General features: G+C 59.8%; 3 protein-coding genes across 8 annotated transcripts; all 3 read right to left on the reverse strand.

The window, feature by feature from the left end:
- Positions 1-640: 640 nt before the first annotated feature.
- Positions 641-8494, reverse strand: PTGES3 (prostaglandin E synthase 3). 2 transcript variants are annotated; one of them, XM_085041057.1, is made up of 8 exons: positions 8165-8494; positions 3590-3703; positions 3428-3497; positions 2928-3026; positions 2633-2722; positions 2365-2427; positions 1928-1952; positions 641-1496 (listed from the first exon to the last, which is right to left on the reverse strand). In XM_085041057.1, exons 1-8 carry the CDS (start codon positions 8281-8283, stop codon positions 1477-1479), a joined length of 600 nt encoding a protein of 199 aa, XP_084897183.1. In that variant the 5' UTR covers positions 8284-8494; the 3' UTR covers positions 641-1476. The 2 variants fall into 2 exon arrangements, with proteins under 2 accessions (XP_084897183.1, XP_084897184.1); XM_085041058.1 differs by lacking the exon at positions 8165-8494 and adding an exon at positions 4340-8118.
- Positions 8495-10002: 1508 nt separating this feature from the next.
- On the reverse strand, positions 10003-19922 carry NACA (nascent polypeptide associated complex subunit alpha). 4 transcript variants are annotated; one of them, XM_085040925.1, is made up of 11 exons: positions 19770-19922; positions 19326-19397; positions 16889-16927; positions 13885-16251; positions 12613-13824; positions 11391-11476; positions 11217-11294; positions 10825-10971; positions 10563-10691; positions 10220-10342; positions 10003-10131 (listed from the first exon to the last, which is right to left on the reverse strand). In XM_085040925.1, exons 2-11 carry the CDS (start codon positions 19393-19395, stop codon positions 10117-10119), a joined length of 4266 nt encoding a protein of 1421 aa, XP_084897051.1. In that variant the 5' UTR covers positions 19396-19397; positions 19770-19922; the 3' UTR covers positions 10003-10116. The 4 variants fall into 4 exon arrangements, with proteins under 4 accessions (XP_084897051.1, XP_084897049.1, XP_084897050.1 ...); XM_085040923.1 differs by having other exon boundaries at positions 12613-16251; XM_085040924.1 differs by lacking the exon at positions 16889-16927 and having other exon boundaries at positions 12613-16251.
- A 563-nt stretch (positions 19923-20485) lies between these two features.
- On the reverse strand, positions 20486-24720 carry PRIM1 (DNA primase subunit 1). 2 transcript variants are annotated; one of them, XM_085041003.1, is made up of 12 exons: positions 23809-24720; positions 23170-23327; positions 22988-23094; positions 22836-22909; positions 22579-22715; positions 22135-22193; positions 21955-22065; positions 21613-21848; positions 21479-21548; positions 21317-21402; positions 21108-21206; positions 20486-20698 (listed from the first exon to the last, which is right to left on the reverse strand). In XM_085041003.1, the coding sequence occupies exons 1-12, from the start codon at positions 23909-23911 to the stop codon at positions 20679-20681; spliced, it is 1260 nt and encodes a 419-aa protein (XP_084897129.1). In that variant the 5' UTR covers positions 23912-24720; the 3' UTR covers positions 20486-20678. The 2 variants fall into 2 exon arrangements, with proteins under 2 accessions (XP_084897129.1, XP_084897128.1); XM_085041002.1 differs by having other exon boundaries at positions 21613-21844; positions 21951-22065.
- Between the last annotated feature and the right edge of the window lie 74 nt (positions 24721-24794).

The following is a 24794-nucleotide window of genomic DNA, read 5'->3' on the forward strand; positions in this document are numbered from 1 at the left end:
GTGACGGCTCCGCATCCACCCCGTTTGCGTTTTCGCTCCACCCCGCGTCACAGCACCGCCCTGAGGGGACGCCCCCCACTGGGCCTGTGTCCGCCCCGCAAGGCCGATGGTCACAGCACCGCCACGAGGGGCGGCCTCGCCCGGACACCGTGTCCGCCTCACGCACCGGCTGTCACTAGTGTCTCCGGGGGCCGCCCCGCACCAGGCTAGCTCCCGGCCCGGCTGTCTCCCAGCGGCCAAAACCCCAATCCACCACCCCCTCCGGGGGACTGGGGACCATCCCACTGTTTCTCCCCTGCCCAAGTACGGGGAACCCACCCCACCTATCCCCCCAGACGAAGGAATCTCACCCCACCAGCCCCCAAGGGCCTCCAAGAGGAAGGGATCTCACCCCACCAGCCCCCAGCTGCTCCCCATCAGAGGGGATCCCACCCTCCTGACTCCCCCCATGAGGGGAATCTGCCCCATTGTCCCCAGTGGGAGGAAATCCCACCCCACAGACACCTCCCTGGAGGGAATCCCACCCTACTGACCCTCCCAGGAGGGGATCCAACCCCCCTGACAGCCCCCTGGGACAGGAGACCCACCTTCCCCGGCGGCGGTGAGGAATGCACAAGGCCCAGGCCGAAGGAGAGCCAGGGAGTCTTCAACAGTTTATTAGAAAGAATGCAGACATTAAAAAAATCCCAGCTGCTCTGAACATAAATTGAGGTTTTTCAGCCCGGTCGCAGGCGCCCGCGCGCCCCACGGTCTGTCACTTGCTGCCAAACCCACAGTGCAAATACGATTTGGTCTAAATGTACAGATTGACAAGCAACAATGTACAGCCACTCGCACCCCGGGCGAGGAGGTGGAAAGGTTTGGGGTCACACGGGACCAGGGGCAGGCTCCGGCCACCGGCACCGGTCGGGGCTCGGGGGCGAACACCAAACAAGGAGAATTTTTAAGTTTTCCTTCTCAATACAAACTTTTAGTGGAACAGACCTGAAGACACCAGAGAGGGATGCGCCTCGCCTGCTGAATTTGGGGAGCCAATGACAACAGTTTTGTTCCCGGTAAAAACGGACAATTTCAGGCCATGGAGGGGGTAGGAAAAAAAATGGTCGTTTACCACTTGGTGTTAATTCAGGGTTCTCCCATTGTAATTACATCTGCTACGAGGCAAGGAGGCTCTGTAAACTTTATTGCAACTGTTCTGTACGGATTGCCTACACCTCAATCGGGTTGGTTTTGTTTTTTTTTTTTTTTGGAAGTCTGGAAAACGGTTCATGCATAACGTTATTGCCTCTCGTGGCTTTAAGACCGCCCCGTGCCATGGGACACACCTACCATCAGTGAAGCCATTTAAAATGGACTGAAAATGGGTTAAAGGATGCAGGATCTCCCTTTAGGGCTATCAACTCAGGAATTCTTATCTCAATTATGAAATGTTGTGATGAACTTCTTTCCCCAAAACCCTGAAGACGACAGGTTGCCTTACTCCAGATCCGGCATTTCTAGAGGGAAAGAGAGAAGAGAATTAGTGGTTTGGGGTTGGTTTGTGGGTTTTATTTCTTGCTTGGTTGGTTTTTAAAAGCTCCCGGAGCACTATTATGTCACAAGGGACACAAGCAAGACGACCTGGCCTCCAACCAAGGAGGTCACGGGGCAGTTTGGGGCCTCTGCCCTCCCTCGTGGCTCTTCCCAAGGGAAATCCGTGCCAGAGCCACCCCAAGCATGTGCTGCTCCTAAACCCAAAGCCTCCCTGGCACTGCAGCTGCCTGGGAAGGTCAAACTGGTATTTGGGGCTTGCGTGGAGAGGCTTTCCCAGATTAGATTTGTCTCCCAGCGCTGGCTTTAGCTGTCGGCCAGGATGAACATCTGCTGGCCCTGCCCGAGGCCTGCTCAGAGCCTTCAGCAGGTGTGTGAGGTGAAAACAACAACTTACTTTCATCATCACTGTCTGGTGAGTCCTGGAAAGGAGAACAAACAACCTTAAGTGGAGCAGACAGCGCTGAAGGCGCCTTTCCCCTACCACCCCCTGCCAGCAAGGAGCTGCTGTTCCCAAATCTGGATTCCCCTCTCTGGCAGAGCAGGGATTTTGAGGAACTTCAGGTTGCAGAGGACTCAGTGAGCTCAGTTTGGCCTCACTGCAGAGCCCACAGACCCACAGTGACCCCCAGTTACTGCAGAGAGACACAGACACCCAACTGGACACACTGCACGGTGTCCCCCACCACCCTCAGGACCCCTGAAGTGGCTTCCATAGGTGACATCACCTGTGCCAACAAGGTTTGTGGTTATTTATGCCTTTTGCAGCACTGAAGGGGGAGTGCAAGACTTCTGAGCCAGCCCTGCAGGTGTTTACTCCACCCACATACTCACATCATCTGCCCCATCTACTTCTGGCAAGTCTACGTCGTCGTCTCCTCCCATGTTGTTCATCATCTGCTCAGAGACAGAAGAGCCACGTTTTGGGATGAATCCAACCCCACTCTACCTAAAACCAGCCTGAAATGGTTCTAAACTAAGATGTCCCCCTTGCTTTAACGAGATCAGTTTCCCCCATGCAGGAATTACAAGGTGATGGTGCAAAAAACTTTGGATTCATTGCCTGGCAACTCCCAAACTCCAGGAATTTGCTGTCCCCTACCTCGGAAAAGCGATCGAAATTGGACATGTCTTCATCTGAATCATCTTCCCAGTCTTTCCAGTTGTTGAAGTCCACGCTGAGCCAGTTGAGCTGCACCAACACAAGGAGTTATTTAAGGACAAGGAATTATTTAAGGACAAGGAAGTAACTGGCTGTCAGTTAGAACAGGCAGGTTAACGAGAGCTGCCGCTGGATCAGCAGCAGGAAAGTGACCCAAAACTGCTCCAGAATTTGAACATGACCCAAATATTCACTAAATTAAAAGCCAGGGGAGGCAGCAGGTGCCCAAACCCACCTTTGCCCTCTCTTTTGTTAACCTTGGCCATGCCTGACCAGACTCTCCTTTTCGTAAACAACACAAGATGGATCTGTCTGTTCTTTTATGCTTTGATTCCTGAAAAAGACCAAATACCCATTAGTATCATCAGGACGACCTTCACCAGGAACTGCTGACATCCCTCCTTTATCTTAACCTCTCCCCTTATTCCTTGTCCTGGAAAATACTACCCAGAGAGGCTTTCAGGGATCTGAGTTTGAGCTTTTATGTTCTAAGGAATAATTTTCCCCAAATCCAGGGAGAAGCCTAAAGAACAGATGGTATTTTTTAGGATCACAAAATCATGGGATGGTTTGGATTGGAAAGGACATTAAAGCCCATCCAGATCCACCCCCTGCTCCAACCTGGCCTTGGACACTTCCAGGGATGAAATATCTGTAATTTTTCTGGACAACTTGTGCCAGCCCCTCATCAGGCCCCAGCACGGAGAACACAGGAAGAGTCATGAGAATACTCACATTTGGATCGATATTATTAAAAAGATCGATTTCATTTAAATGTTTAAAGTTATCACTTCCTCCAAGACAACTGCAAGAGAAAAATAAATTGATGTTTAGCCCAAAACATCTCGTAGAAAAACTCTGCTTTTCCTCAGCCCTCCCAGTGCCTGAGTTACTCACCTGAACGTGAGTTTGGACTTTTCAAAATTTACATTTACGTCTTTGCTGTCTTCAACGCAGAACTCAATAAAGACGTAGTCCCTCCGGTCGTACCACTTTGCAGAGGCAGGCTGCCTGTGGGCACAGCAGGGACACAAGGGCATTGATTTTCATCAAGAAATCCAACCAAAAAAAGCTTCTTTCTGCACTTAAAACCTGCATTTTGAGCTTACTGTTATTCTTTAAAGGTGCTTAAAGCTGAAAACAGAGAGCAGAAATAAAAAGAAATGATGCATTCAGTATGTGATGCCTCCAGAAAGCTCCTGGGAGGAGCCACTGAAATCTGAGACTGAGATAAATGTTTCAGCAGATCAAAATTTTGATAAACTTCAAGATGAGCTACTACAGACTGTGGCAGAAGCTCCACCACCTCCAACAGCTGCATGGGCAGACTTCAGAGTGTTTTTTGTCACGCAAAGAGTTAAAACCTAAAGTAAAACTCCTGGAAAAACCTCTTTTTTTTTGTATTGATACTATAAAAAAATCGATCTGCTATGATTAAGACCCAGGTAAGTCAACACAGGTTGGAGAATCACTAATCCAACCTCTTTCTACAACTTCCCAAGTACTCACACAGGGACTCCCATGCACTTTGGAGCTTTCTGCCTTTCCAAAACCACCTCAAAAAGCAACAGTGTGTCCAGGGGAGCTGGGAAAGCCACAGAGCTCTGGACCAACTCCTGTGTTTGCAGTTCCACCCTGAGAACTCACCTGCAACGCTCCATGCTCCGTGGAGCAGGGAAAACGACCTGGCTGGGCTTGGACACCTCCTCCCCCCTTTCCAGTTCTTCCCTGGCAACTGAGGCCGAGCCCAGGGAACGCCTGCATTCCAGGAGAACCAAACAGCCTCCCAGCAGGGTTGTTGCTAAGGCACAGAGGCCACGGGTGTTCCTCACACTCGTTTGTCTGCCCAGGATCAGGGAATCATGGAATGGTTGGGAGGAACTTCAAAGTTCAGGTAGTGACACCTTCCACTCTCCCAGATTGCTCTAAGCCCTGTCCAAGTTGGCCTTGGACACTTCCAGGGATGAGGCAGCCACAGCTCCTTGGGGAAATTCATTCTAGGGCCTCACCAGCCTCACAGGGAGGCATTTCTTCCAAAATCCCATCTAAATCTCCTTTTTAACCATTCCTCCCTTTATCTGCCATTCCACGGCCTCAGCAGCCTTACAGCAAATAATTTTTCCCAGCTGATGCCCCTGCAGTGGGATGAGGTGGGAAAGCTCTGAGCTGGACAGGGATCTAGACCAGGGAAGCTGATGTGACATGGCCTGTGACAGCAGCTGCCACCTCACCAAGAAGGCCCTTTGTGCTGCTCTCTAAGCCAGTATCTGACCAAAAAATTAACTTTTCAGACCTTTTATTGAAGTGACCTTTGCTAAAGTTTCAGATCAGATCCTGACTCACCCATCATCAATTAATTGCTGGTTTGAGCTGTGGCACATTTAATGAAGTGATTCACCCAAAGGCCCCGTGGCTCCTACCTGCTCCCATCCACATTTCCTTGGGATGAACCCAACCATGGCACAGCCCAACTGCAGCTGAACCCCAAAACAGCCACCTCGAGCTCCCCCAGTGCCACAGGTCCTTGGATACACTGGTGCCAGCTCAGGGAAAGGCAGCAGAATGACCATGATGCCTCAGGCAGGGCCAATACCTCTTGTAGGTGCAAGAACATGTGGTCAGAGGCCACTATCCAAGGATTTAATTTCCAAAGGCATAGAAACAAGTGGATTCTGAATTCAGCTTTGAGTTTCATGCAAGGTGCTGTTCCAGGGGTGAAAACCTGATGCTTCCCCTCGTAGCAGCATTTTAGAGAATCTTAATTATCACCTTATTCAGGTGAAGAGCAGCAATTTTCTTACTGTGGTATTTTTAATCCCTTCTTGGACACAGATTTCCTCCTTTAACAGGGAATGAAAGACTCTCAAGAGGAAAAAAGGATCTGAGAAACGCCCCACTCTGCTCCCTCTGCATCAGGAGACAAAACTCCCCATGGTGGGGCACTTGGAACATCACTCCAGCCCCGTTATCCAACAGAAATCTCAGTGTCCCTGCCCGGATGACGCAGGGGCTGAATGGTGTTAACACTTCCCAGTTCTCAATGTCAATGGAGACATCTCCAGCCTTCCCAGGGAGCCGCATGGCTCCCGGCTGTGACCTCGGTCGGCATTTCTGCCAGGATCAGGGATTTGAAGCACCAACAAAACTCACAGCACTTGCAAAATTCTTACTCAGCTCAAGGAAACACACACACGTCCGAGCTGGAGAGGAGTAAGATCCCAGGTAAGTTTTACTTGGCTGCAATTCATGTTTCTGAACCTAAATGTGTGCTGCTTTCCCAGGAATTCACCCTGAACGTGCCCGGAACGCGCTGCAGCTGCCTCTCCTCCTTTTATCTGCTTTTCCAATCTCAGCCTCCCAAAGGGAGGAGGGAAACCTCCCTGTGAGCTTCAGTCAGGACTCACCGTTCCAACCAGTAACGCAGGACCCGCCGGAGAGTTGGGATGAGGCGGAAGCCGCAGCTCCTTTTTGTCTCCTGCCCACACGGAGATTCCCAGGAGACAACCACACATGGCAGCCTGTGGGGAGCTGTGCACGTGCTCCCAGTGCTCCCACACACCCACGGGAAATCTCCTCTCACAGGCACTGACCCACCAGCAGGACTTCTGAGCAGTCACCTGTTACAGAGCTCCATCCTGCTCCCCCAAATCCTGAGGGAACTTGACCTCCTGACAATGGGGGTTTGGTTATCCGGCGTCCCCATGGGATTGATCTCTTTGGAAAAGAGAGGGGAATTTAAACGTGCTCCATCCTGGGTGGGTCCCAACATTCCATTCTGGCGAGGATTTCCTCTGTCCCATCCACCTGTGTTTTGGGGACTTCCTGAGCAGTCACTGCCACCCTGCAGCTCCTCTGGCTCTTCCAGCCCCCACATTCTGATGGCAATCGTTATTCCAGCACTGTGGATCAGGTTCTAGAAGCTTCCCAGCAGCACTGATGGGCAACATGGAGGCTCAGCTTCACCGCAGAGCCCTCACAGCTCTGCCCAATCCACGGAGGCTCTGTAGGATATCCCTGGATATATCCTGGTTTCTGGCACAGCAGCAGCTTCTGGCACACTGAACTCACCACTGGAATCTCAAATCTCCCCATTTGTGGCACTGAGGAAGTTTCCAAACCTGTCCTCATGCTCCTTATCCATATCCTGTGCCTATGGAATCCCATCCTTGTTTCTTGGAAGTGCCCTGACAGTTCCTACACCTTCAGAACACTGCAGGAGTCAGACCCTCATCAAGATTTTCCCCTTCTAGACAGCAACAAAACCTGTTTTACCAAATGATTTTTCCTTTCACTCATATACCCTAGAAAGGTGCTATTTTTCATTTAAAAAGCCTCATTCTAGATTTTAGATGATTCTACACAGAGGCAGCAGCACTGCAGTTTCAGAATGATAAATTCTACAGAAATTACACAAAAAAACTCCAACTTTATCACATCCCTCTCACTTTCAGTCACGTTAAGATGAAGCAGCAGATGAAACCCATTCAAGGTTTCAGAACAAAAGTAACAGCCAGGCTGGGAACAACGGACCAAAAGCCACCGATCCCCAGTGGGTAACACTGTCCTCAGACCGAATTCCTGACAAAACAAAACCTCAGAAAGTGCTACAGCCTCCAGTCCTTCCAGCCAGACATGTGGAGGTCACAGAATCATGGAATGATTTGGGTTGGAAGGGACCTTGAAGCTCATCCAGTCTCCCCCCCTGCCACTACCCCAGGGCGCTCCAAGCCCTGTCCAACCTGGCCTTGGACACCTCCAGGGATGGAGTATCCTCTGGAAAATCCATTCCAATGCCTCACCACCCTCAGAGGGAGGAATTTTTTCCCTAATATCCCACCTAACCCTGCTCTTTGGCCTGCCACTGGCGGTGTGGGAATGCTGCCGGCAGCTCCCAGGGCAGTGCAGCTCTTCCTTCTCAGCCAGGTTTCCCTCTCGAGTGTCATCCCGCACATGCTACACTCCAGCTCTTCTTTCCTGCACACCGTGAGGGAACACTCACATCGACCAGAGCTCTGGTTTTGGGTCGCTGAAGCAGCCCCGGGAGAATTTCAAGGCAGGCAGTTAATTAGGGCTCCCTGGCACGGCAGCGTGGGCACCTGGGAGCGCGGGATTCCGCTCGGGATGCACGTGGACACACTCGGGGAGGAGATCCAGCAGCTCACCTGCCCTGGGCAGAGCAGCACCAGGGCTGCCCGGGGGGTTTCCATGCGCTTCCACCCCCTCCTGAAGGGCCTTTTCACTATTCCTCGGTTTTTCACGGAATTCTGGAATGGTCTGGGTGGGAAGGGATCTTAAAGCTCATCCCGTTCCACACCTTCCATCAGACCAGGCTGTTCCAAACCCTGTCCAGCCTGGCCTTGGACAGTTCCACGGACGTGAATAAACCCAGGGATGGATTTTAAGTGGAAAAGTGGAAGTTTATAAACAGATTCGCTCGTCTCCACGCTCTGCGTGGTTCCACGCATTACTTACCGGGAGTTTTCCGCGGTTTCGGCCGCCACCGTTCGGCGGGCGCCGGCGGCCACCGACCCACCGGGAAATGCACAACACCCCCCCGAACACTCCCCTCCACCCCGCGCAGCGCCATTCATTCCGCGCAGCCCGCAGCGGGGACGGGAGATCCCGCCGGGATCGCGGTATGCCGCGGCCGAGTCAGTAACCGGGGCCGGCGGCCGAGCCGGGGCGCTCCGCCCTCACCCGGTAACCGGGGCGCACCCGATAACCGGGGCAAGACCAGGTTGGGCCGGGGCAGCCCAAGGTCGGCACGCGGCGGGAGCCCGCGTTCGGCGGCGCCGCGGCGGCTCCCGGGGTAGCGCCCGCGGCCCGGCGGGGCCTGGCGGGGCCTGCCCGCGCCGCTCCCACCCCCGGGCCTCACATGGCGGATGGCGACGGCTCCGGCGGGCGCTCCTGCGGATGCGGGTCGGTGCTCCGGGCGGTGTCGCGGGCCGTGCGGGCGGCGCGGTCGCGGTCGGGCGGTGCCGGGAGAGCTCCGGGGGCTCCGGCGGCGGCTCCGGTGGCTCCGGGCGGGCTCGGGGCTCGGCGCGGCCTCGCTCCCACAATGCCCCGCGCGCGCTCGGCCCGTGGTGACGCAGCAAAATCCCCGCGCCCCGCGCGCGCCGCCTCCTCCCGCCGCCGGCACCGCGCGTGCGCGGCACCCCCCGGCGCGCGCCCCCGCCCCGCGCGCGCCCCCGCCCGCTGCCCTTCCAGCAGCTTCTTGCCGCGCATGCGCAGTGCGGCCCGAGGATGGGGGGGCAGAGGGGGAAGGAGAACCCCCGACCCTGCTGATGTCCTTGTCCTGTTGGTCCCTGGCAGCAGATCTGACCCCACCAGGCCCCACTTCTTGTCAGGGAGTTGTGGAGAGTTAAAAAGTCCCTCCTGAGCCTCCTTTTCTCCAGACTGAGCCCCCTCAGCTCCCTCAGGAGTTCTCCAGACCCTTCTCCTGCAGCTCCAGCCTTTCCCCAGCTCTGGTCACTCTCTCAGTGTGGCCGTGAGGGCCCAGAACTGGACATGGCACTGGAGGTCACAGCAGTGCCAGCACAGGGGACAATCCCTGCCCTGGGGCTGTGCCAGTGGCTGGGACAGCCCAGGTGTCATTGGCCTCTTGCCCACCTGGGCACAGCTGATCTCACGTCCAGCTGCTGGCACCAGCATGCCAGGGCCTTTCCCAGCTTCCAGCCCCTCTGCCCCAGCCCGGAGTGTTCCATGGGGTTGGTGCCTTGTTGACCCATCGGCCTCAGCCCATGGATCCATCCTGTCCAGATCCCTCTTCAGAGCTTCCTGCCTTCCAGCAAAACAGTATCCCACCCAACCCGGTGCCATCCACAAACCAAGGCACCTTTGATCCCCTCACCCACATCACGGATAAACACATTACACAGGACTGTCCCTGACACGGCCACCAGCTGGATGTGTCCCCACTCCCACCCCACTCTGGGCCCAACCACCAGCCAGATTTTAACACCAAGCAGTGCATCTGTCCCAAAGGCTTTTTACTTGAGCCCACAGCCACACATCCACAGCCTTTTTCCCTCAACCATGATTCCCCATTCCTGCACACTGCAGGGAAGTGAGAAGCCCCCTGACGGGAACCCTGAGGGGATGAAGGGGTGATCCTACAACCGACTGAGCCCGGCACAGCACTAACCCGGGCTTGTGTCCAGCCAGGCTCAGGGACAGGAAGGAAAGGAGGGAACAGGCAGGTGGTGTTCCAGGACGGGGTATCGGCGCCGGGATCTTCCCGGGAGGAAGGCTCCACCCTGAGGCCACAACTCCCAGGGAAGGGCGGGCAGCAAAGCACCACGGAGCAGCAGTTTCACCAACAATAAGCCACAACTTTTATTAACCGATAGAAATAGTACAAATTTTAAATTTAGCTGTATTTTACTCTTCTCTGAAACACCAAAAAAGGCTCCTCCCTCCGGCGGCTACATCGTCAGCTCCTGTGGAGAGAACGGGAGTCAGGAGCCAGCCTGGAGCCAGCAGCTCCCCCCAGGAGCCCCGCCAAACCTGCTGCCCCCCAACACTCACCATTATCGCGTTTACAATGTCGTTACTGTTGTTCTTGAGGGCTCGCACAGCCTTTGCCCGCGACACGTTCGCCTGCGACATCACCAGCTCGATGTCTTTCACCTCCACACCGGTTTCGTCAACCTGAAGGAGAAATACAGCCCAGGATTGGTGCTAGCTCTGGGCCCAGCAAGGGCTGGGATGGTCTGGATTGGAAGCCAGGAGGCCAAGCTGCACTGTACATATCCCCAGGGAAGGACCCAGTGCTCTCCCTGTGCCATCACGGCAGAGACATGGATGATGGAAAGGAATCCATGGATTAACCCAAACCACGGCCCTGCAGAGAGGCTGGGAAAGGCATTACCTCCTCTTCCTCGCTCTCCTCCTGCACGGTGGGCGTCTGTGTGTTTTCCTGGATGTTGGAAACAGGTTCTCCTTGCACTTTGAACTTTTCGGCAGCCGCCAGCTGCGCCTGCTGGGACAGGTCTTCGATCTGCAGGAGGGAAGGAAAGGAGCAGTGAGGCCAATCCTGGGCAGTGCCAGCACATCCCCGGGTAGCAGCCACACGGTGCACAGGTGACAAGGAACCCTGGCACAGTGTCCTGCTGGCTCCAAGGTGGGCTCACCTTGGCCTCGCCAAAGACGATGTAGGTGTCTGACGCCGGGCTCTTGTACACGTCTGGCTTTGTGATGACAAAGAGGATGTTCTTGGATTTCCGGATGGTGACTCTGGTGACTCCTGTCACCTGGCGAAGGCCCAGCTTGGACATTGCCTGAAAAACATGAGGGAAAGGTCAGCGAGGGATGGAAGAGCTCTGGAGCCAACCCAGATGTGCCCATTCCTCTGTCTAGAATCCCAGATCCAAGTTTGCTGCATGGATACACATGGAAATGTGCGTTTACTGCCACGGAGCAGCACTCCCAGGCTGCCAGCTGGAGAGGGAACACTCCAATCCCAGGACTGGTGAGATCCCCAGCATGTCTCTGAGCTGTTCACCAGGGACAGGTGTAGCCTCACCTTCCGAGCTTTCTTCTCGCTTCGGCTCTGTTTTGCTTTGCTGACAGGTTCTTCATCTATTTCGGCTGCTGCTGCGAGCTGCAGGGAGGGAAAACCAGAGGGATCCGTGACAATCCTGGGGTGACACCGCAGGGATCCTGACCCACCATGGATGGCGTGTGCCACCTGCCTTACCTGTGCCTGCTGTGTCGTGGCCTGTGTGGAATCCTGCTCTTCAAGCTCTGGTACGGATTCATCGCTGTCGGACTCTGTGCCAGACCCTGCAGAGACACACACTCCTCACTCTTCCCACCTCAGGTAGGTCCAGGGGACGCAGCCTTTGCTGCTGGTTCCCAGTCTGGTCACCAGTCAGCCCAGTTAGGTGGTGGAAAGAGCATTCCCTTCAATCCAACTGCCATCAGGAGCTCTCACTGCACCCCAAATGCCGTCAGCAGGGTAGCACGAGTGGGTCCCCAGCATCTCCCCACAGTGGGAGCTGGGTGCCAGAGCCCCATGGGTGCCCAGGAGCTCCAGAATGAGTCCCCTGGGGCAGCTCCAGCTTGTGGCACTGGCTCGAGGAGGTGGGTGGCACTCCCAAGGTGCTGAACTGTGTCACAACACACAACAGCCCAGTGTGACAGAGCCCCTCTTGACTCCCCTCAAACCCAGAGCTGACACACAGCATTGAGACCCCACTCACTGAGCCCTCGGGGCTGCTGCACAACTGTGGCTTTGCTACAGCTACAGATGATTTGGGATAACCCCAAACCCTCCTCAGGAAACAGCACCTCCGGGTGCCCAGAGGGCTGCCAGCTGCACTGCCACCACCACTTGTGACCCACAGCACCAACCACACCAGTGACTGAAGCAGAGCCAGGTGTCCCCAGCCTCAGGGGCTGGAAGTCACCTGGAGGTGACCATGATGCTCCTGTGCAGCCATTACCTGGATTCAGTCCTGCTTCCTGCTCTGGGAAGAGCCTCTATGCCCACAGCACACAGGGGCCCTGGCAAAGCTCTCTGCAGGTGTTGGGGTGTACCTGCAGCTCCCAACACTTCAGGCAGGGTGTGGGGACAGCCCAGTTTGGCACCAGCACTGCCCACACCTCCCCTTCCGCCGCCGGCCGGACATGGGGACACCACGTGGACACCACACACAGCAGGGACAGGCACGTGGCAGCTCCTCCGTGTGAAGCCAGCTCAGCTCGCAGTGCCCATGCCACAAACCACACCGTGCTCCGTGCCCGAGGACACGCGTTAGTGACCGCCGGGACCGTGCCGAGCCCCGTCCCTCCCCGTGCCCCGGCTCACCGGCTGCTCGGCTCGGTCTATCCCGACACGCCGGGGCCCCGGGCGGGGTTAGTATCCCGTGGGCAGCCAGTGACACTCCATGCACACGGCAAACCGCGGCCGCAAATACCCTTGTCATTCTTGAGGACGGGCTGCGGCACCGGGGGGATCGGGACCCCCGCGGGGGGAGAGAGCTCCAGCAGCACGGGCGGCTCGGGGGGGAGCAGAGGCGGCAGGTCCTCGTCGTCAGCGCTGAGTGGGGCCTTCGAGGGGGGCTTGGGTTGAGGGGGGCGACTAGCCGGCTTGGCCACCTTATTATTGATGGGAGGCTGCTGCTTCTTGGCAGGGGGAGTGCTTGGGGCAGAGCCGGGACGGCTGGCGTCTGCTTTTGGGGGGGTTGGAGGCTTCGGGGGGGCACTGGAAACACCTGTGGCTGGAGCAGGAGCTTGCAGGGCAGGAGCTGTGGCTGGAGCTGCAGGAGTTGGGGTGGCCTTGACAGGGCTCTTTGGGGGTGCCTTGGCCTCAGCAGGGCTTTTTGAGGGTCCTTTGGCTGCAGTAGGGCTGGCTGGAGCGGCTTTGGTAGGGCTCTTTGGGGATGCCTTGGCCTCAGCAGGAGTTGCTGGAGCTGGGGTGGCTTTGACAGGGCTCTTTGGGGGTGCCTTGGCCTCAGCAGGAGTTGCTGGAGCTGGGGTGGCTTTGACAGGGCTCTTTGGGGGTGCCTTGGCCTCAGCAGGAGCTGCTGGAGCTGGGGCGGCTTTGACAGGGCTCTTTGGGGGTGCCTTGGCCTCAGCAGGAGCTGCTGGAGCTGGGGCGGCTTTGACAGGGCTCTTTGGGGGTGCTTTGGCTGCAGCGGGGGTGGCTGGAGCTGGGGTGACTTTGGCAGGGCTCTTTGGAGGTGTTCTGGCTGCTGGGGGGGCAGCTGGAGCTGGGGTGGCTGTAACAGGGCTCTTGGGAGCTGCTTGGGCAGGAGCTGGAGATGTTTTGGCCTCAGCAGGGGTGGATGGAGCTGGGGTGGCTTTGACAGGGCTCTTTGGGGGTGCCTTGGCCTCAGCAGGAGTGGCTGGAGCTGCAGGAGTTGGAGTGGCTTTGGCAGGGCTCTTTGGGGGTGTTTTGGCCTCAGCAGGGCTTTTCGAGGGTCCTTTGGCCTCAGCAGAGGCTGCTGGAGCTGGGGTGGTTTTGACAGGGCTCTTCGGGGGTGCCTTGGGCTCAGCAGAAGCTGCTGGGGCTGCAGGGGTTGAAGTGCCTTTGACAGGACTCTTTGGGGGTGTTTTGGCTGCTGGGGGAGCAGCTGGAGCTGGGGTGGCTGTAACAGGGCTTTCTGGGAATGCTTTGGCCTCAGCAGGTGCAGCTGGAGCTGGTGTGGCTTTGGCAGGACTCTTTGGGGGTGCCTTGGCCTCAGCAGGGGCAGCTGGAGCTGGGGTGGCTTTGGCAGGACTCTTTGGGGGTGCCTTGGCCTCAGCAGGGGCAGCTGGAGCCACAGGAGCAGATGGAGCAGTGACAGGGCTGCCCTTGGGAGATTTTTTGGCTGCTCCGGGGGAAGCTGGAGCTGGGGTGGCCTTGACAGGGCTCTTTGGGGGTGCCTTGTCCTCAGCAGGGCTTTTTGAGGGTCCTTTTACCTCAGCAGAGGCTGCTGGAGCTGGAGTGGCTTTGATAGGGCTCTTTGGGGCTGCCTTGTCCTCAGTGGGGATGGCTGAAGCTGGAGTGGCTTTGACAGGACTCTTTGGGGCTATCTTGTCCTCACTGGGGATGGCTGGAGGTGGGGTGACTTTGGCGGGACTCTTTGGGGGTGCCTTGTCTTCAGTGGGGATGGCTGGAGGTGGGGTGACTTTGGCAGGGCTCTTTGGGGGTGTTTTGGCTGCTGGGGGGGCAGCTGGAGCTGGTGGAGCTGCAGGAGCTGGGGTGGCAGGGGATGGGGGAGCAGCAACAGGACTCTTGGGAGCAGTTTTGGCTGCAGGTGGGGTGGCTGGAGCTGGGCTGGGGGGAGTTGGAGTGGCAGCTGGGGCAGCAACAGGGCTCTTGGGAGCCTCTTTGGCTACAGGAAGAGCAGCTGGAGAGGGTGGAGCTGCCATGGCTGGTGTGACAGGGGCAGAGGGGACAGCTGGGGCAGTGACTGGGCTTCCAGGAGCTGGTTTGCCCACAGGAGGGGTGGCTGGAGCTGCCATGGCTGGTGTGACAGGGGCAGCAGGAGATGTTTTAACCAGAGGAGGTGTGGCCAGAGGTGCCATGGGTGGTGTCACAGGGACAGAGGGGGCAGCTGGGACAGTGACTGGGCTCAGGGGAGGTGTTTTGGCCACAGGAAGGGTGGCTGGAGCTGCCATGGTCAATGTGACAGGGATAGAGGGGACAGCTGGGGCAGTGACTGGGCTCCCAGGAGCTGGTTTGACCACAGGAGGGGTGGCCAGAGGTGCCATGGGCGGTGTGACAGGGACAGAGGGGACAGCTGGGGTAGTGACTGGGCTCACAGGAGCTGCTTTGGCCACAGGCAGGGTGGCCAGAGGTGCCATGGCTGGTGTGACAGGTACAGCAGGAGCTGGTTTGGCCACAGGAGGGGCGGCTGGAGCTGCCATGGCTGGTGTGACAGGCACAGAAGGGACAGCTGGGACAGTGACTGGGCTTCCAGGAGCTGGTTTGACCACAGGAGGGGTGGCTGGAGCTGCCATGGCTGGTGTGACAGGGGGGCAGCTGGCAGAAGGGACAGCAGGCACAGGAGCTGCTGCTGGGAACACAGGGCTTGCTGAAGGCCCTGGGAGAGAGACAGCAGCTCCCAGAGCAGGTGTGGACAGGGCAGGAACCACGGGAGCTGCCCGAGGGTCTGGCGTCCCAGGAGGGGTCCTGGCCACCAAGGAAGGGACCACTGAGGGAGGACTCACAGGACAGGCCTTGGAAATGGAAGGAGCAACTGGGAGCAGTGGTGAGACTGGAGCACCAGGGGCTGGGCCTGGTGAGGCAGCAGCAGGATGCCCAGGGGACATCCCAGCTGACAGCAGAGGGATGGGGGGTGACAAGGGAGCTTTGGGGGCAGCCAGGAAGATGGGTGGAGAGATGGCACCGACCAGGGCTGGGCACTGGGTTGGAGCTGGGGCTCGGGGAGAGGCTGGAACAGAAGCCAGCGGGGTGGAAGCAGGAATTCCAGGAGACAGAGGGACTGTGGGCGATCCTGGGCTCTGGGGACAAACTGCCATGGTGGGAGCAGGCAGCAAAGTGGGAGACACTGGTGGGGGAGATGCCAGAAGGGGACGGGATGGGGGAGGTAAGAGAGGGGCTGGGGGTGCTCCAGAGGCAGGGAGAGGAGCTGAGGCTGCTCCAGAAGCAGGGAAAGGGGCTGGGGGTGCAGCTCCCACAGAGGTAGCAGCAGGAGCAGTTTTCATGGGAGAGGTGAGAGCAGCTGGGAGAGAGCCAGGGCTCACTGGGGGGGTGAGGGGGGCCAATGTCACTGCAGCAGAAGCAGCAGCCAGACCAGGTGACACTGGAGCTGGGAGTCCTGGAGACACTGGGCTAACTGGGGCAGGCCCTGGAGATCCTGGGGCTGCAAAACCCACCGGGGACTGGGGAGCTGGAGGAGGGGCAGAGGTGACTGGGCCCAGCAGAGCTGGGGCAGGGGGCTGGGGGGGCACAGAGAACACGGGGATGGCGGCAGCTGGGACCACAGGGGGGGACACAGGGCCCGGGGGGCCCGGCAGAGCCGCGGCAGCACTGGGTGGCTGTGCCGGGACAGCCTGGGCAGATGGAGATGGAGTCAGAGGTGGGGAATGAGCAGCATGAAGAACAGCTAAAGGAGAGAAACAGAGTGAGCCATGAGAGGAGGGAGGGAGAAAGGGAGAGACAGGGAGGGAGTGAGTGAGTGGCCTTGGCCTTCCTCTGGCCTCTGTGCCTGGATTCTGGCCCAGCAGACACTGCCTGGCCTGCCTGGGTCAGCACAGACCAGGATGTTCATCCCCTTCTAGAACCTGGCACTGATTTTCCCGAGAGCCCTGGGACGGCAGGAGGCATCCCTTCAACCACCAGGAATGCACGGACTCAGGTTGCCACCAGCTCTGCCCTACCCAAGGGGCTGTCACAATCCCTGTAGAGCCACAAAGGTCTGGCAGGACCCCCAGCCTGGGATCACTCCCTGGGCTGCTGGGAGCAGGGGGGAACAAGGACCCACCCGAGAAGAGGAAGGAGAAGTCAAATATAACGCACTGGCACGTGGAATTACTCCTAGAGTGCGGGGTGTCCCCTCCCTCCAGCCATGGGTGACACGGGCAGGTGCCCTCAGGGGACAAGGACAAGGGGGTGGTGGGGCCAGGCCCCCCAGTGTCCCCCACCTTCCCTGGAAGCTGTTAGGGTTAATGGAACTGCAACCCCCGGAACGGCACACGCTGGTTAATGCGGCACACGAGGGGTTACAGGAGGGTCCCGAGTACCTGGAGCAGGGATGGGAGCAGGAACGGGGGCAGCTGCAGCTGAACGGGGAGAACAACAGTTTATTAAGGCAAGTCCCACTGACTGGGAGCACTCGGCCTCCAGCTCCCCAGCCAGGTCTAAAGGAGCCTGGAGAGAGCCTGGCCTTTCCCAGTGCCATTCCCAATGCCAGCTGGTGATCCAAGGGCACCACTCAGGCAAGAGGCTCAGCTTCCAGCTCCCTGAGCCAGGGCTGTGAGCCTGGAGAGAGCCCTGACACTCCCAGTGAAATCCCCAAAACCAATCAGCAATCAAAAGGTACTGTTTAGGGAAGAGGCCATGAAAGCATTAGGCTTCCAGCTCCCTGAGCCAGTGCTGAGAGCCTACAGGGAGCCTTGACATTCCCAATAAAATTCCCAAAACCAACCAGCAATGAAAAGGTACTGTTTAGGGGAGAGGCCATGAGAGCACTCTGCTTCCAGCTCCCTGAGTCAGAGCTGAGAGCCTGGAGGGAGCCCTGACGTTCCCAACATCACTCCCAGCACTCACTGGAGATCCAAGGGCACTGCTCAGGGTGAGCCATGAGAGCCAGGGAGGGCAGTGCTGGTCCAACTGGCAGAACCGGCCCGGCTGCGGTGCCGCCCTTTGGCAGAGCGTCCCAGCATGGCCCTGGGAGCTGCAGAGCCCAAAGCCAGCCCCATTCCCTGGATCCTGTCCCTCCCAGTTCCAGGCCAGGTGTTATGTCCCTGTCCCACCCCGGGATCAGGGTCACACTCATGTCCTGGTCTCGATGCCATCCAGGGCAGTGACATGAGTGTGGAATGCATGGAATGACATCACTGCCCCTGGAGTGGGGTCCTAAAAGATGCTTCTAATGCCCTGTTTTACCCCAATCTGCCCCAAACCACGGGACCGTGGGAAGGATGGGAAGGCCTGGAGCTGGACATCAGTGCCAGCGGGTGCCAGGACACTTCCTGCTCCAGGGAACGTCCTGGTGCCTCTGAAAGGAGCAACAAGTCCTGCCAAGGGCTGTGCTGGGCCCAGGCCTGTGACAGAACAGGCTGTGCAGAGCCACTCTCTCCAGAACAATCCTTTATCCCTGCCTGCTCTCCCTGTTCCTTCGCCAGCTCCACTGGCACTGTTTGAGCACATTCCTGATAAACACAATCATTCCTACTTGTCACCTCTCCCCCCACAGCCTCACCCTTTCCTTGACCCCTTCTCAAACATCACCCAGCTGCAGGATTCCCAAAACCCACCATTTTTAAGGGATGCTCAAACCACCTGGGTGGCAGAGCTTGCCCAGAGCGGAACCTCTGGATCAGAGCCCCATCTCCAGGGCTTCTCCAGGGACCAGCCAACCTCCACGGAACAAGACGAACATCCAAGGAGCTGTCTGAGCATTCCCACAACACCATCAGAGACTTGAGAGCACAGAATTTTGGGAGTTGTCAGCAGAGAGGGACACAAGAGCCATCCCAGGGAGGTGGCCCCAGTCAGGAATTCCAGCCACGCCGGGAGGGATAAGGAGCTCAGCAGTTCCCTGGGAATCATCGGCGCAGCTGTCACAGCAACAGCCATCACTCAGCTCCCTCCTTGTGTCCCTCTCTGTCACCAACCCTCGTGGTCCCAGATCCAATGGGACAGCACCCAAATCCAACGGGAGACCCCCCAAATCCAACAGGGCTGACCCCCAAAATTCAATGGAAGACCCCCAAATTCAATGGGGCAGAGCTTCAAATCCAACAGGACAGACCCCAAGTGAACTGAAGACCCCCAAGTCCAATGGGAGACTCCCAACTCCAAGGAGAAGACCCTCAAATGCAACAGGGCACACCCCCAAATCCGACAGGAGAGCCCTGTTCGTTCTCATGCCCTGCGTGGCCCCCACAGGACCGGATGACAACACCGGAGCATGGAGCAGACCCAAAATACAACAGGAGAGACCCCCAAGTCCGACGGGGCAGACTCCAAAATCGAATCCCCCGACCTGGCCACGGCCGCTTCTCTCCCACTCCCACCCGTAAGCAGGGACCACCCAAACCAGGCTCAGAGCAGAGCCCACCCATCCCCGTCCCCGGGATTTTGGAACACGAGGGGCTCCTACTCCCGTGACTCCAGTCACGTCCCTGTGGGATAACTCGCGTGTTGAGAGTGGGAAACCACAGCGCCGGCCCGATCTTGTTTTGGCCACAGCACGAAAACACGGAGAGACCATGGAATGGACACCCCAAAACCCCCGGGACGGGACGGACACCCCAAAACCCCCGCGGCGGAGGTGACAAGACTCGAGCCGGGGTCACACAGCCCCCGCCGCCACCGGGTCTTTGCCCACCGAGCGACCCTCACCCCAACCTCCTCGCGGGGCTGCAGCTTTCCCCTCCCTCCCGCAGACCCCGTCGGGCGGGGAGACCCCGGGAATCACCCCCAAAACCGCCCCGGAGCACCCCCCGGCCTCACCTGTCTCCGCCTGCGGCTGCGGCAGCTCCTGCTCCGTGGCCGGGACGGTTTCTGTGGCTTCGCCGGGCATTTCTACGGGAAGGGAGAAACCGACAGGCCCGGGATCGCCGGTGCTCCAGGACAGACCGGCGGCGACCACCGGTAACTCGCCCTTCCCACCCCGCTCGGAACACCGCTCGCCTCCCGCTACCGAGAGAATCTACGAAGACAACTCAGCCGCACGGCACGGGCAGAGCTCGATCCCGGTCCCGGTCCCGGGCCTAGGCCACCTCCTCCCCCCCGCCGGGGCGCGGGGCTGCCCCCTCCGCCCTGCCCGGCGCGCCCGCGGCCCCATGGACGGCCTCAGCCGGACCCTCCCGGCCTCCCGCCCGTCCCGCTAGCGGCAAGCGGCGCCCTAAGCGGCGGATGGCGCTGGATGGCGGCGGATGGCGGCGCGGGACTCACTGTGCGGGGAGCGGGGCCCAAGATGGCGGCGGAAAGAGACCGAGAGGGCAGCGCGACTTCCGGGAGCGGCACTTCCGGGGCAGGGAGAGAGCCCGGCAACACTGTCCGGTCCGGGCACCGTGACCGCGCTCCGGCGTTCCGGGCTCTGTTCGGGCCCCACGGTGGGTGTGAGGAGCCCCCCGGGGTGGGGAGGGTTGGGATCCCCCGGGGTGGGGTGAGACCCCCGTGGGAACGTGGCGAGGAGCGCTCCGGGTGTGGGACGAGGTCCTGTGAATGTGGGGCCTGGTTTTAGCGGGTGGGGCAGGGGCTCCTGAGGCTGGCAGGGATGCTGGGAAGGCAGGGGTCCAGGCAGGGGTAGGGGGTCTAGGCAGGGCAGGGGGTCCAGAAAGAGTTAGGAGGTATGGGCAGGGGGTCCACGCAGAGGGAGGGGGTCCAGGTAGGGCAGGGGGTGCAGAAAGAGCTAGGAGATATGGGCAGGGGGTCCAGGCAGCACTCGGAGCAGGGCTACAGGCAGGGTTAGGGGTTCAGGGCAGGGGTACAGGCAGGGTTAGGGGTTCAGGGCAGGGGTACAGGCAGGGTTAGGGGGTCAGGGCAGGGGTACAGGCAGGGGATTGAGGGCAGCAACCACACACTGCAGAGCAGGGATTTCCCCCCCAGCTCCTCCCCATAGGGACGAGACCCCCACCTGCCTTGGCATGTCCCAGTCACAGCACACAGGTGACCAAAAACATTTAATAGTCTTTGTGTAGAAAACAGTACAAAAGGTACAAAAACTAGGGAGGGGACAGGGAGCCCTTGTGGTTTGGCTGCTCCAAGGCACCAGGACCCCCATGGCCAGCGGAGGTGACAAGGGCAGAGGTGACAATGACAAGATGTGACTCTGGCAGTAGGTCCCTCGGCATCACGGCCTCAGAAATCTCCTTGCAGGTCTGTGAAGAGGAGAAATAGGAAGTTGTTTCCAGACGAAAGAAAGCTGTCACAGCAACAGCCATCCCTCTCTCTGTCACCAACCCTTGTGGCCCCAGATCCAACAGGAGACTCCCCAAATCCAGTGGAAGAAACGCCAAAATCCAGTGAGAGAGCCCCCAAACCCAATCAGAGACCCCAAAATCTAACTGAGCAGACCCCAAAATGCAGTGAGAGACCCCCCAAGTCCAATAGGAGACCCCAAAATCCAATCGGGCAGACCCCAGATCCAACTGGGCAGACCCCAAATCCAACAGGAGGCCCCCAAATCCAACAGGGCAGACCCTCAAATCCAACGGGAGACCCCCAAATCGGTTCTCAGAGCCAGGAATTCCCACTTGGGGTCCTTTTCAGGTCCCCTCCAGCACTCACCACTCCGACGGATCCGCTCTCCCCGCCGGGCGCTTTCCATCCCCTCCACGAACTGCTCGAACACCCTCACGTAGGGGGCCAGGCTTGTCTTCTTGTAGTCTGGACGATTTGGGGAGTGGGCAGGGGCAGGAGTGGGTGCTGGGGACCCCCAAATCTCAGCCCTGGCCCCCAAACCCCAGCCCTGACCCCCAAACCCCAGCCCCGCTCACCCCTCGCGCGGCGTTTCGGCTCCGTCTCCCCGACATCCTCCTGCTCTCCGTCACTGCCAGCCGTGTCCAGCTCATGGCACAGCGAGCTGCCGGACAAATGGGGTGTGCTGGGGGTGCTCTGGCACCGCCGGGACCACCCACCCACGCTGCCAGCTCACGTACGTGATGGTGGGCACGGCGAACGGGTCAAACTGGTCCAGTCTCTGCAGGTCCAGCGGCACCGAAACGCGCCCTGCGACACAGCGGGGTCACCGGGGCCACCCAGCCCGGGGGTCCCCAGGCCACCCCGCACCCACCTGTTTTGGGGTGGACGCTGAAGGGGCTCTTGAGGAGATGCCCGAGGCCTTTGCTGACGTTGATGTCGAGGCGGGGGAAGCAGAACTGGAGCATGACCTCCCAGTCGGCGTAGCACGGCACCGGGGCTGCCCCACGGCCGGTCACTCGTGTCCGCTCCATGCGGCCCCGCAGCAGCTCCCAGCGCTGCACCGAGTCCTTCTTCTTGGGGAATTCAGCCTGCAGAGGCTCCCGGTACTGTGCTGGGGGGTCAAGGCTCATCCCAAACTCCTTCGACCCCGTTAACCCCGTGTGTTAACCCCGCGTTAACCCCTGCAGGCACTCCTGGCACACCAGGAAGGATATCCTCCGGGATGAGGGCCAGCACTTTGTCCCACCTCTCAGGGCTGCCCAGGATGTCCTGCCCCAGCAGGGCATACTCCTCGAAGTATTTCTCCACCACTTCAACTGAGCGCCTGCGGGGAGTGGGATGGGCTCAGTGCCCGCTGGTGCCTGCAGGGACAGGCGAGGGGGTCCTCACCCACCTGATAAAGGGGTGGACGGGGTAGGAGAGGTTCACCTTCTTCACAGTGTCCGCTCCGCCCTGGGGGACAGTAGTGGTCAGGCTGGGGGTGTGGGCAGGGGGTGCTTGGTCCCCCTAAACCCACCTTATTCAGGATCAGGGGGTGTTCAGACTCCTATAAATCCTTCACCAGGGTCAGGGGGTGCCCAGACCCCCATAAACCCACATTCTCCAGGGTCAGGGGGTTCCTGGCCCCCCATGCACCCACCTTCACCAGGCTCAGGGGTGGGCAGGGGGTGCCCAGACCCCCATAAACCCACCTTCTCTGGGATCAGGGGGTATCCAGACCCCCAAAAACCCACCTTCACCAGGGTCAGGGGTGGTCAGGGGGTCCCTGGCCCCCCATGCACCCACCTTCACCAGGCTCAGGGGTGGTAAGGGGGTCCCTGGCCCCCCGGGCACCCACCTTCACCAGGCTCAGGTACTCCACAGCAGCCGCCCGCAGTGCTGGTGACCATTTCCTCACCGCATCGTCACACACCCAGCAGTGGACACCCCTCCGGCCCGAGTACACCCACAGGCGATGCTGCACGCCCAAGTCCTCTGTGGGGGGCACAGATGGATTTAGGGGGGACAGATGGGTTTGGGGGGCACATTGGGACAGGCTGTCGGGCACCAGTGTGTCCCCCAGCTTGGTCAGAGACTTGCCCCAGCCCCTCTCACCCACGAGCGCGCGGTCAATGATGCGAACGGCGATGGTCATCAGTGTCCAGCACTTGGAGCAGATATCGGCCGAGCTGGGGGCAGAGTGAGGGGGGTCAGGCGGCCGCCCTGCTCCCCCAAGTCCCCTCCCAGCCCAGAACCCCCCCGGGAACCTGCAGCACGTCCGGACGTCGTCGTAATCTGTCATGTCGATGTCAAAGACCAGCTCCTTCTCCTGCGGCTGGAAGGCTCCCAGGTGCACCGTGTTGTGCTGGTTGGGCTGCAGGAGGGACAGGATGGGCTCAGCATAGCCAGGGACCCCTGGGGACCCCCGGTCACGGTGCTCAGGACTCACCCGGTGGGAATAGACGGCCCCGATGTCGATCTTGTAGGGGTTGATCTTCTGCAGCTCCCGCTCCAGCTCCTGGGGGTTGTTGAAAGACTGGAAGCGCAGGTACACATCGTCCCGCAGGGTGAAGGAGAATTCCCGCAGCTGGAAGTAGTTCTTCACCACTGCGGGGACGCGGGAGGGTCGGGGAGTGCGGGGGGCTCGGGGGGTCAATGCCCTCCTGAATCCCCCCATCACAGCCGCCTCCCAACTTCCCCTTCCCCGCTCCTCCCGGTGTCCTGGTCAGTGCACCGTCTGCCCCCGGGACTCCCAGCGTGCTCTGAGATTGCGGTGCTCCCATCCGGTACCGGTGCCCCCCGCCCGGTATCGCCACCCGCGACGGCTCCCCCAGCCGGTATCGGTACCCCTCTTTCAATACCGCGGCCCCTGATGGTGTCTCCTGCCCGGTATCGGTGCCCCCCGTTCGGTATCGCGGGCTCCGATGGTGCCCCCTGCCCGGTATCGATGTCCCCCATCCGGTACCGGCGCCCACCGCCCGGTACCGCATCCCCAACGGAGCCCCCCGTCCCGTATGGAAGCTCCCTCCTGGTATCACCGCATCCGCAGCGGTGCCCCCCGCCCGGTATCGCCGCCCCGTCCGCTCACCGCCGCCGTAGCTGAGCCAGCGGCCGTAGGGGCCGTGCGGGAAGAGCCGCCGGTAGAACACCGGGAGCAGCTCGGGCAGCGCTGCCGGCTCGAACCGCGCCATGGCGGGAGCGGAGCGGCGGGAGGCGGTGGGAAGCGGCGGGAAGCGGCGGCGCAGGGCCCGGGGGCTGCCGGGAGATGTAGTCCGGCACCGGGCCGCGGGGGACTGGGGATACCGGGACCGGGGCGCGCGGCTCGGGGGGCGTGGGAGGGGGCAAAGCACCGGAGGGGTCCCAGGATGGAGGGGAGCGGATACCTGGGGTCGGGGGGTTCCGGGGTCCAGGGGATTCTGGGGTCACGGGGTGGTCCTGGAGCGCTGAGGTCCGAGGGGTCCCGGGATCCGGGAAGGTCCCCGGGTCCGGGAGGGTCCCGGGATGCTGAGGTCTGGGGATGTCCCGGGATCCGAGGGGGCCCCGGGGCGCTGCGGTTAGGGGGATTCAGGGGTCCTGCAGTGTCCCGGGGCTGGTGGGTCCGGGAGCGCCGAGGTCCTAGGCTGTCCCGGTGTCCAGGGGTCTCTCGGGATCCGGAGAGGTGCGGGGCGTGGGGGTCCGGGAGTGTTCCGGGACCCAAGGGGGTCCCAGGACGAAATGTCCGGCATTGTCCCGGGGTCCGGGTCGGTCGCCGGACGGGCAGTCCTGGGCTGTCCCGGGGTCCGGTGGACACTGGGGTGCTGAGGTTCGGGTAAGGGAGCCCGCGTTTAGGGTTGGTCTCGGGGTCTGGGAGGGTCCCGGGGCTGTCCTGTGACCCGGGGGGCTTCCGGGGAGGGGGGACGCGGGGATGTTCAGAGGTCTGGGGTGGTCTCGGGGCTCGGCGGCTTCCCGGGGCGGCAGCGCAGCGGTTACTAGCGGCTAGTCCGCTCCCGTTAACTATTCCCCGCAAGAGCATCCGGAGCGGAGCCCCAGGACACGGCCCAGGGCACCGCCCGCAGCCCGGCGGGCTCCAGGCGG

The sequence above is a fragment of the Lichenostomus cassidix genome, chromosome 29, assembly GCF_008360975.1.
Source record: "Lichenostomus cassidix isolate B80296 chromosome 29, HeHo_3.0, whole genome shotgun sequence".
NCBI lineage: Eukaryota > Metazoa > Chordata > Aves > Passeriformes > Meliphagidae > Lichenostomus > Lichenostomus cassidix.